Genomic DNA, 12,249 nt, shown 5'->3' with positions numbered 1-12,249 from the left:
ACTGTAGTCATACCTCCGATCACAGTGTAAGACATGACCCTTCTGTATGAGTACCTCTCAGGATCATTCCTAGGACAAAATATCCTGGGAGGCACAACAGAGCTTGGAAACAGTGCTTTCACCAGCTCTGACAGAAAGAATATGATCGGGGACTTGGAAGAAGCTGCCAATTTTCAATAGAAGTGTGTGAAGCACAAGCTAAAACCAGTCCCGTGGCCTGACTCCGTGGTGAATGGGAAGTGACACAGAGTATGTTCTTGTGTAGCATCGGAGTCACAAGGCCAATGAAGCATCTTCACGATATGGCTGATTCCTGTTCATCCTGGTTTTTGTAGATCATTTAAAACATAAGCAGCAGGTGCTAAAACTGGCATGTGACCTGCGCATAAATGTTCTCTCTGGTCTCTGCGTCTGCTGGTGAAACAGTGGCTGCCGTTCTCTGGCCAAGTAATCCAATTGTTGTGCGTTAGCCTTTTGTATATAGCTCAAAGGTGCTTTCTGAACTGCAGTTTGCTTCCATTACACAAATTAAACTGCAGGATCAGCTGAAGCATGCAGGCATTCAGTACAAAATAAGGTGAAGTCCATTCCCTGGGCCAATCCACTGATGGCGCAAGACCCCTTGAAGCCTGATTACTGCATGCCCACTGCAGCATGTTTGGGAATTCCTACCAGTGCAGAGCGACATATAGTGCTGGTTGCAGCCCTGTGCTTCAGGGGGAATGACCAGCAGTGCTCTGTGCTCCGTCTCTTCTTGGGCTGCAGAACGCAAAGGCAGCCATGCAAGGGCCTTAAAGGGCTGAAGGCTGCTTCTAACTTACCGCAGAAAGTCACGTGCGCCTCTGGGCACCAAGGATCTGGCGAGTGCAAAAAAGTTTAGAAGCTACCTGGCAGTTCCCACTGCCTGGACTGGCTCTTCCCAAGAGCCCAGCCCGGAATCTGCCCTAGAGTGCCGGCGCCTACTAAGAGCGGGCAGGGGAGATTAGGAAACCCTGAGTTAAGACCTTTTAACGGTTTCACTGACGATCCAGGGAGAGGTAAATTACCCTTCTTTGTAGGCAATGGCCATGAGAAACCAATGATATTTGGGACCATTAATTAATAAAGAGTTGCAGAGGGATAGCAGGTGGTTTTCGGGGGAGAGCCATAGAGCCAATAGACCGATGATTACTTCGTATAATCTAGCTCCCTGTTTTTAAAAAGAACATTCTGCTGCCAAACAGAGAGAATTGAGCAAGGAGAAGTACTGTATTGGAAGGCCAGATGCGCAAGCAAGATAGCTCATGGATCATTGAGAAGTAGGCTAGCATGTTCTTTCAGTCAACCGCTAGGCTGCAGGAGTGTTAGCTGCCTTTGCTATGATTAAGCACTAAAGGACTTCAGAACAATGAGGTCTTCCGGAGCCCCTCGTTGAAGCTGGGAGGCATCGAGCATACGCAGGGAGGGGGGGCAGCCTACCGGTGGGGAGCGGAGGATGAAACCCATCCTGTCTTGTTGAGGCGTTTCCGCAACAGTGATGCAACACGCGACAACTGGGAGAAGGGACAGGCAGAGCACTAAGCTGCTGCTATGGAACAGACAGACGCCATTTGCAAGCTAGTCTCGTGAGAATTCTTGCACGGAGTATCCAGTTGAAGAAAGCTCAGGGAGCGATGGGAACGCAGACCATACCAATCGAGCTGAGAAGTCCCCTGGCTCCTAGTTGACCATTGATATGACGTTCATGGCCACGTACCGGCGGCAGCTTATGACCACAGAGATGCAACTATCTTGGCTTGAGAAGTATCTGACTGGGCTGGCCTTTGGCGCGGTTAGCCTTGGTCTTTCCTAAGCCCTTGCCTGGCTCGTTCTGTTACTGGTCGCACATCAAAGCTGAATAGGCGTGGTAGAGGCGCTGAGCGCGTCCTGAGTCTTCACCCGATCACCCCAGACACAAACTGTTCTTATGAAGGGTGCAGAAGCCTTGGGTGTTGCCACACGCACAGAGGTGGATTGCCACAGAGGTATGATGATGAGGGGTCAACGCAGGCTCTACAAAGTGGATGGTCATAGGCTGAGGGGAAGCGGCTGCTTGCTTGGGCTGCAGCGGCCCCCCCCAGCTTGGTAGCAAATGGTCTCTCTCTTCTAGTAAGGAAGGATGGATAGAAGTGTGTGCCTTCAAAGTGGCTTTAGCAGTCTCTCTGAGGGTGGCACAAATTTGACATAGGGAGAAGTTGCCTGACAGACCTGACAGTGCATTTGCTGGAGGCCTTAGGAGGCTTGGTCTACAGCATAACAGCAAGGTGCAGTTTCACCTGGTTGTATACATGTGCACTGCTGCGCACTCTGATAGATATGTCAGACTGCTGTTTGTCGGATTGCCGATGTGCCCAACAGGAGAGAGCTCTCCATTATGGCAAATAAAACTAACCGTCTGCCGTGAGGTGTTAGCTGTGTCAGTGGAAAGCTCTCCACTGAACATAAGCGCTGTCCAACGTGGCACTTATGTGATGGCAACTATGTTACATAAGTTATGCTGACATAAGCTGTAATTGTAAACATGGCCTTAAATGGTCGTGAGAGGCATCTGCTACTCTGCATGCTAGTCCAGTCACTCGCTGACATATCAGTCAACATCAGCCAATCAGAGATTGGAGCTGGTTGAAATAAGACACTAGCCTCAGTGCAGGCTGGCAGGGCTAACACCTACAACTTTATTACTTGCCTTGCTGGTAATCTTAAACACTGAGAGTGAACCACTCCTGGGTGACTCTATTCCTGAGCATTGCTTGTAGGTACTTGTCATGTGTTCCTCAAGGATACCCAGGATTGCAAAGGACTTCACCAACGACCTGCCCTTACCATGAGGAAAGTCTTATTTCTGGCTGCTGTGGATCAGCTCTCGAAACCAACAGCCATGGCAAGCAAAAACACTGCCTTCAGGCTTCCTTCAGGCTTGTTGTACAGATACGTGATAACTCACATCAATCCCCGAGTCCATTAAGTGTTCTGCATTGCCCAGCCCTTTTCCACTGAACACACCCAGAATGAGCCAGACCTGCTGTTCCCAAAGAGAACAGTACACATCAGGTTGTAAGAGCAGTTCATGACCCAGCACTTGCTAAACCCCACGTCACTTAGATACATTTATAGTGAAAACAAGAATAAATTTATCATCAAAGATTAGAGACCAAAAATAATAGCGAATAAGAATAGTGGCTGAAAATGGTTAAATGTAAAACAAAAGCAGTAAGGGAATGCGCCTTCTAGAGAACTATAAAAAATTTAAACTGACATATTATCTCTCTCTGTCTAAAGAAATTTATCTCACTCCAATAGTTCTCTTTCCAGTGTTGTCAGCCAAGCCTAAGGTAAAGCATAACACGTCCTTTTACTCAAGTCAGTGAAGGGTGCCAGGGTATCTTCTTGTTTCCCAAATACCCGTGGACCAAACCTTTTGAAGTGTAACAGGTTAGGGTTGGAGTACTCTGTTCAGCTAACTTGGTTGAATAAATACTGTACAAATAAGATTGTTATTGTTGATTGTGGCAATAATAGCGTTAATTTACATGTGTGCTCACTATCCTAGAATCTTTATCCTGAAGGCTTTCGTATACATATACTCTATTACTGACATCGAGTTCCTACTATTTGCGATTGCTAATTGTGAGGGCTTACCTTACACATCCATATAAGCAAACAAGAACTACTATGGGACTTTATAAATTCTACTAATAATGTTCTCAGAGATCCAGGACTTCGCTGAAACCTAATATCAGTTCTGCCAGCGATCTGTGTAAGCCTTGTGCAAATCACACTTGAGTTTGTGTCTGGTTCTGAATCCTTTAAAATGGGACTACTACTTACCTAGGGGTGTTGTGAGGATGTAAATTTATGAAGATGGTAAAAGCCTAGAAAAGAGGAAATTATTCATTCCTTGTAAAAACCAAACAAACAAAAAAAAAAACAACCCCACATTACCCTCACACCATCCACATATGCACTCCCTTGCCTCCCTCCAAACTCATCATATTTACCACTCTCTTCCCTCTGGCTATACTAAAAAGGACAGGATTTGGTGTGCTGATTATATGTATGTACGTGTGCATACTGAATCGAGCAGAAAATCTAAGTTTTTGCAACCTCATTATTGCCCTAGCAAAGAAGCTAAGATATACAAAAATGCACGAATCTCTGAGGACAGTAATTTGAAAATCAAACATTTTGGTTGTGCGGGGTGGGGAATTAGTCCAAAGTAAAACCCATAATTAAATACGTTAATGGAAAAAAGGCATTTTCATTTATGTATCAATTGCTCGCACGTTATTTAATCTGTTTTAAATGAGGAGCACAGTGTTGTGCCTTTTAATGTAAAATACACCTCTACCCTGATATATACCGCGACCCGATTAACACGAATTGCGGATCATATGCAGTAAAGTAGGTGCTCTGAGGCGGCGGGCGACTGCGCACTCTGGTCGATCGTTCATCAGGTAGGATTCTGATCTGACGTTCATGTATTTGTGGTCACCTATAAGCGAGGTGAGGAGGATTTGTTGCGTCGGCTGGAGGAAGCAGCCGAGGGTAATCTAAAACAGTTATAGCTTAGCTCAGGTTAGCATCTTTAAATATGAATGAAAGAATTGTTGCCTGCCGCTCCCCCACCCCCCCCCCCATCAAGACAGCATAGTATCCATGAATGAGACCTGGAATTGAAAATGGAATTGGCCTGCCCTGTAGAGGAGGGCTAGTCTATAATAAACCATGACAGATATGGGACTAATTGAGCAATAAAATAAATGGGTGTATTAGTAATTAGTCTTTTTACAGAACAAAACAGTTTGAACAATATCGGAATTAATATAAGATACACTACAGAGGATAAGTCATTTAGTCTCCATACAAGCAAGAAATGAATAATAGTACAGTCTTCTCTGTTAACTCCATAGTCATGCACATGCCCAAATAATGGTAGCTCATATGTTTAGTACACGTGGATCCTGGGAGATGATAGAACACGACCTTTGGCCTCTGGCTACTCAGCTACAGGAAAACCTCTTTGGCAGCTAGGGTTTTATTTTCTGTAGTCCAGCCCACTAGAGGGCAGTGTACCCACATCTACTACACTTCACATTACCTGAAGATATATTTGGACTTGCTTTGACAGAAACATTTAAAGGGCTCATCTATTGGAGCAACTTGCACCTTATATTATAAAAGCTATACGAAACTGGTGCGACTGGCTAATAATATGCAGTTAAATCAGTTAAAGCATTCTTAAACTGTATTAGGTTTAAAGCAGTATCTAATCCTTTTGGTTACCAGTATGTGTTCTGCAGTACCAGACCAGATCTCAATGCTCTCTTTGATTTCTTGTTTTGGAAGATCCTATTGTTTTGATGAGTTGGTTCATTTAGTTCTTTTCCTTTTAAGAATGAGATATTATTATTCCACTTTAATGGTAATATCCCCTTCTAGTGAGTTGAGGGGAATATATATATGTATAATTTCGAATCAAACTCACCAGCATTGCTCCATGCAAACACCAATATAAAGCTTTTTATTATACTATATTTACCCATTGTATTAGCTCATTTATAAGCTCCTTGTTTTTCCTAGCGATATATTTCATTTATTATGATAACGGCAATATGAAGTAATTAAATGATCATTGATTGATAGATATCTTCTTCAATGGTTATGATATTTTAGAGGGACACAGTTCATAAGCCTTTGAGTTAATCTGAAGTAGATTTATAATTGCTATGGCTGCTGTGGCCACTGATTGAAAAATAGTGCCAAAGAGTCAAGTAGATCTAGATTCTGTGCCTACTTTGGCGACTGTCTATGTGATGTGTGCTTGGGCAGTCACTTAATCTCTTTATGCTTTGTTACCGTCAGATTAAAAATGGGATAATGGATACTCACCATTGTGAAGTGTTTGAAGGATCTAAGAATTAAAAGTGCGAATGAAGATGGAAAGCTGTTTTTAAAGGCTGAATGAAAGGCTGTTGCTTATGACTGCATAGCATTGGTAAGGTCTCATTTTATAAAATAGGCCCATCAGGCACCACTGAGGCTTGTTCCTTACTGGTGGCAGCATCTGAGGCCTTTTTGCAAAGCAATCAGACTTGGAAGAGCTTACAGAAGATCCATTTGCTTCTGGAAATAACTGATGCTAACGCCAGTCTTCAGTATTTCCAGGAGAGACTGAACTTGGGCAAACTGGTACCTTCTGCTAATGGAAACTATCCTGGATTAGGGTATGAGAGAATTCAGTGCGACACAGTCTTTAATTATGTAAAACAGTGACTATTTTGGATGGCTTATTTAAAATAGTTCATTGAGATCTTTCCCAATAAATAGCTTTAATGGGTATGGACTAAATCCTGGAAGTGCCTGAAGATTGCCTGATAACCATTGCGGAATCAGTTTCTGTCTAGCACTCCGCAAGTCTGAGCACCTGTGGGTGGAGATTTAGTCTTTTTAAAGTGTAGCTTTAATCCGTAAACATTTGATTTAAACATAAGCAAATAAACTCTGAACTGTAGAATAAGACTGTGAACTCTCTGTTGAATTTCTGACTTTAGGCAATTTATTCCTACATTAATCAATCAAAGCGCACTCTCAGATAATTATTTTCAAATCTGCGTCACTGGAGATTTTCTCTAGTCTATCAGCATCATTTTAACTGCAAAATTGTTTATAGTAACAATGCAGGGTTTTAGACAATTTTTCAAGACAGACAATGGGTCTAGCCGATTATGGAATTCTAGTCAGAATTTAAGTGTAGGTGGAATGCTTCTACAAAAAGAGAAAATAATCTGGTAAAAATTATTATTCCAAAATCTGCAATGTTCTATACAACATCATCTGCTATCTTATTTGAAATAAAAACTTGTGCTGAGCGAAGTTATTTATTCTGGCATTCATAAAATTATTCTTGTTTGTGTTTGAAAAGAAATAAGAGGTCACGACCCTTCAATCATACCAGCGAACTGTTTCACTACTAAGCAGTTATCCCACACTTTGCTAACTGAAGGGCTACATTGGCCAGCCTTGGTAAGGAGCCAGGTGGATGTTACTTTAATTTTTATTAATGGAGCAGCCTGCAGCCACCTTCAGTTTTAATAAAGAAGTGTGTACTATAACACATTAATAGGTTTTAGGTATCATTACTCACTTTGAATCAATTCAGGCTGATTCACTGCTTCATACTTGATCAGACTATAGATCTATAAAATGTTACACATTTCCTGCCTGTGAGCATTCTACAAATTACTGATCATTTAAGGGAACGACTTGGGAATCATTGCCGATAACCTCAAGAAGGACTTCAACTCAAGATGTAGCTATGGGCAGCAAGAAGCCGTACTGGGTCCCAGACCAATAGGCCCATCCAGCCAGTATCCTGTCTACCGAACAGTGGCCAAATACCCGGTCCCTAGAGGGAGTGAACCCTAACCAGTCATGATCAAAAGTGATCTCTCTCCTGCACATCCACCGATCTGACAAAAAGAGGTAGGGAACCATCTTACCCTCCTGGCTAATAGCCATTAATGGCTTAACCTCCATGAATTATCGCAGTTCTCTTTTAACCCTGTTATAAGTCCTAGCCTTCACAACCTCCTCAGCAAGAGTTTTCCACAAGTTGACTGTGCGCTGTGTGAAGAAGAGCTTCTTTAATTTGTTTTAAACTGCTGCCCATTAAATTCTGTGGTGGCCCCATGTTCTTATATTATGGGAACAAGTAAATACTTTTCCTTATCACCATCTCCAACACATTTCATAATTTTATATATCACTATCATATCCTTCCGTAGTCTCCTCTTTTCCCAAGCCTGAAATCGTACTAGCCCTCTTCTAATTTCTCCTCATATAGGGCCCATTCCAATCCCAATCGTGTAGTGCCCTTCTCTGAACCTTTTCTAATGCAGTATATCATTTTGAGATGAGGGGACCGCACAATCTGTACGGCAGTATTCAAGTGTGGGCAGCAGGGATTATATAAGGCATAAGATATTTTCCATTTACTCTTATCCCCTTTTAAAGATTCCACATCCTGTTTTGCCTTTTGACCACTGCTGGCAAAACACTTTTGGGCCCCGTGGGGGGGATGTGTCCTTTTCCCCCAAAAAAGAAAAGAAACTTCCCAATTCGAAACGCCAAGATTCTTTTTTCCAGGATTTGTGTGCTAATATTAGCTCCCAATATGGACTGGGAAATAACCCAACTAGTTGGTTACGTTTACATGTCATTTATTAAATTTAATCGGGATAAATTTCATTTGCCATTGTTGTGCCCAATCACTTAGTTTTGTGAGATCTTTTTGAAGTTCTTCACAGTCTCTTTGGTCTTGAATCTGACTTCGTTTAGTTTCATCTGCAAACTTTGCACCTCACTTTTTTACCCTTTCTTTAAGATCAGTTTATGAATCAAGTTTGAATAGGATTGGTCCTAGACTGACCACTTGGGGAAACACCACTAAGTATCCTCTTCATCTGAAAATTTACCATTAATTCCTACCCTTGTTTCCCGTCTTCTTAACCAGCTATCTCAATCCATGAAAGGACCTTCCCTTTTCTCCATGAACAACTATCCATATTACGTAAGAGCCTTTTGTTGAGGGGACCTTGTCAAAAGGCTCCTGAATCTGACTACCTATATCACGATCCTTGCCTCCACATGTTTGTTGACCGTCAAGAACTCAATAATAGATTTAGTAAGACACACAGACTTGCCCTTTAACAGAAAACCAATGTGACTATTTGCCTCAACACTTGTTTTTGTCGGTGCTCTGAACATTATTCTTATATGATTGTTTAACTAATGCCGGGTACGACGTTAGACCTTACCTGGTCTGTAAATTGCCTGGGAATCACCTCTAGAGCCCATTTTAAAATATTGGCGTTTATAGCTATCTTCCTGTCATTGGGTACAGAAGCCAATTTAAAAGAAGGTCTTACAAACCCATAGTTAAGTAGTTCTGCATTTCACATTTGATTTTCCAGAACTCTTGTCGAATTAATTCCAAAACCATCTTCTAATGACACCTCAGTCTGTGACAATTCGTCAGATTGTCACCTACAAAAGCGGGCTAGGTTGGGAATCTGCCTATATCCTCAAGCCATGAAGACTGAAGCAAAGTCAATGTAGTTCTCTGCATGAACCTTATTGTCTTTAAGTGCTCCTTTTGTATCTCGATCAATCCAGGGGCCCACTGGTTGTTTAGCAGGCTTCCTGCTTCTGATGGTAACTTAAACATTTTGTTAATTAACCTTTTGAGTTTTTGGCTAGCTGTTCTTCAAACTCCTTTTTTGGCTTTCTATTAATTTTTTACACTTAATTTGGCAGTGTTTACCTCAAAACAAAACTGGAATACACATGGAATGATTGGAAAATAATACAGCAATCATTATAAATGCATTACTACATCAGACAGAGCAGCCAACATATAGAAATGCTCGCAACAGTACTGGTCAACTCCATTTTGGAAAGGACATACAGAACTAGAAGAGAGTTCATGATTAGAGAAATGATTCAAGAGAGCTTGAAAAGATTAGCAGCTGTTTACCTTGGAAAGAAGATGAATACATGGGGACACTATGAAAGTAATATTAGATTACATTAGAAATGGTTAAAAGTAGCATTAATTAAAGTTGGCAAAATCAGGCACTGAGGGAAGCTAGGAAATGCAAACAATGAGGTTGCTTGTGCATACTTGATTTAATTCCCTTGTGCGGCTTAATTATCTGATCCATTCTGGTGCAGATCCTCAGCTGGTGTAGATTGTCAATGGCTTCATTGACTAATGGCTGAGATTCTGCTCTACCATTTCCCCACAACTCCCTGCCACATTCAGTGGGCACAGGAAGGATGGTGCTCACTGAATGGGCAGTTTATCACTGGTAGTTTTTTATCTTTGTCATTCATATGTGGTCCCAGACCCCTTATTGCTGTATGTATTCAAACTGAGGACGCGATAAGTACCAGGGGAGCAACGAGAGCACAAGAGACACTGTCTCTCGCTCTCTTCTGGTGCAACAGTGCCCAAGTAAGAGGAAAATACCTGTTAAGTCCCTGAAAGTCCTGGGCTGGAGCATGGTCATCACTCTGTGGAAATAGAATATTTGAAGTTTGGTTATCAAGGCTGGGAGCTGTTTGCATGGAGCAGTGCTCAGTGCAGATGTACTTGCAGTGTATGTGGTATGGAATTTTGGGAATTTAGCTGCAAACTCCTAACAAATCTCTACTGGATTGTGCGAAGTGAGATTTACAAAGTTTATAACTTGCCAAGTTTGAGCAGGGACACCATGGTAATAAATTTCAAGTTGCTTGCTCAGTGCATGGAGCTATAGAGCTTCTAAATGAAACATAAGAACGGCCATACAGTCAGATCAAGGTCCCATCTAAGCCCAGTATCTGTCTACTGGTGGGCCAATGCCAGGTGCAGGAAGTCACAGGCATGATCGATCACCTGCCATCATCTCCACCTCTGGAATGAACAGAGGCTCTTGTCCACATGTTTGTTGACCCCTTCAAAGAACTCTAATAGATTAGTAAGACACTATTTCCCTTTACAGAAACCATGTTGACTATTGCTCAACACTTTGTTTTTCTGTGTGTCTGACAATTTTATTCTTAACTATTGTTTAACTGTTTAAATTTTTTTAACATTGGCAAAACAATATGTTTTTCTGTAATCATCAGAAATGGCTAAACTGTTTCATCTGTAATTTACAAAAAATATTCAGTCTGAGGCAGATACCCATTGCGAAAAAGATTAAGCTCAAACAGTTTAAGAACATAAGAATGGCCATATTGGGTCAGACCAAAAGCCTATCTAGCCCAGTATCCTGTCTTCCGACATTGGCCAATGCCAGGTGATTCAGAGGGAATGAACAGAACAGGTAATCATCAAGTAATCCATCCTCTGTTGCCCATTCCCACCTTCTTGCAAAGTTATAAGCCACCAAAAGCAGGGTTTTATAATGGAAGTTGTTAGGCAACTTTAACTATATGTGTTGCAACCAATTCTGCCTATATTACAGAAGATAGATCAGGAATTTCTGTTTGGTCCTTCTTGTCACACAGTTAGAAGAGGGCATTCAATTAAATTAAAAGGTGGAGAATTCAAAACCAGTAGAAGGAAATACTTTTTCAAACACATAATTAAACCATGGAACTTGACGCCACAGGAAGTGGTTGAGACAAAAAACGTAACAAGATTCAAAGGGGTTTAGATATTTATCTAGATGATAAGAATACCCAGTGTTATAATTAATGCTAACAAATTATGGAAGAGGTATTAAACCTCAAGTTTTGGGGTTTAAGCTAGTCTTTAACTATAAGGGATTAGGAGGACACCCAGTGTGGATGGCAGATTAGTCAGAAGTAGGACAATGCAAGGGTTCATACACTTTCCTCTGAAGCAGCTGGTGCTGGGCACTGGTTGAAGACAGGATACTAGGAAACTTGGGCCATCTGTCTGATCCAATATGGTGATTCTTATGTTGATTTTCAAAAGCCACAGGGGGTTGGAATGTTAAAATAAATTCTAGGAGATGGCTAGTGGAGGGAATACTGTCATAGATGTATGATAAATTGCACAGGTGTGTGATAAACTTATCACTGGATTGTCTCTCTCTTTCTCTCTCGCTGTTTTTATGATGATGTGCACTTAGATTTATTTCTGCCATCATACTAACAAGTAGTATTTTCCCTGTTATTTACAAATGTAGGTAATATTTCTAAATATTGTATGAAAAACTGCTTTTATCTTTGACTCCTGTATCTTGAAAATCAATGCTGAGTCCCATAAACACTCTGATTTCTGCAACACTAGATATTTTTAGGGAGCGGAGGGTATATTAGCCCCTGTAAATTTGCTATGGGATTACAGTTGAATCTCTTTTCTGTTTCTACATTTCAGGTGCCTTATCAGGTGCTAGAGAAAGCTGGGAATATGATTCTGGTGCAAGAGACCTTCAGAGTCCTGACCTGCAGAGCCATTCTACCCTACAGAAGCTTTTGGAGTATGGAGGCAGCAGTATGAGTCAACAAGCTGCTCTACAGAAACTGCTAACGCAGGCCTCCAATCTTAGCAACTCAGTTGGAGGAAGCTATTTAGAGCTTGCCAACACTGTAAGTATGCTTTATCTTCACTGTAAAGCTCTTCAGGGTTTTTCCCCCCAGCTTGAATATAGTAAACTTTTGAGTCATGGTCCATGAGGGAACTATCAGGCTGCTATAATTTTCATTTACCACACT

The 12,249-nt window shown here is 41.6% G+C and overlaps 1 protein-coding gene across 3 annotated transcripts in view; it reads left to right on the top strand.

The window, feature by feature from the left end:
• The window catches only part of MCC (MCC regulator of Wnt signaling pathway), a 381,812-nt gene that overhangs the window by 94,692 nt on the left and 274,871 nt on the right, over positions 1-12,249 (top strand). For all 3 annotated transcript variants that reach the window (XM_075067156.1, XM_075067155.1, XM_075067154.1), the window contains exon 3: positions 11,912-12,123. In XM_075067156.1, the coding sequence (XP_074923257.1) occupies positions 11,912-12,123 (212 nt within the window). The remainder of the gene's footprint in view (positions 1-11,911; positions 12,124-12,249) is intronic.

This window comes from Chelonoidis abingdonii, chromosome 6 (assembly GCF_003597395.2).
Source record: "Chelonoidis abingdonii isolate Lonesome George chromosome 6, CheloAbing_2.0, whole genome shotgun sequence".
In the NCBI taxonomy this organism is placed as follows: domain Eukaryota; kingdom Metazoa; phylum Chordata; order Testudines; family Testudinidae; genus Chelonoidis; species Chelonoidis abingdonii.
Note: the sequence above shows the minus strand (reverse complement) of the source record. Positions and strands in the feature narration are given on the sequence as shown.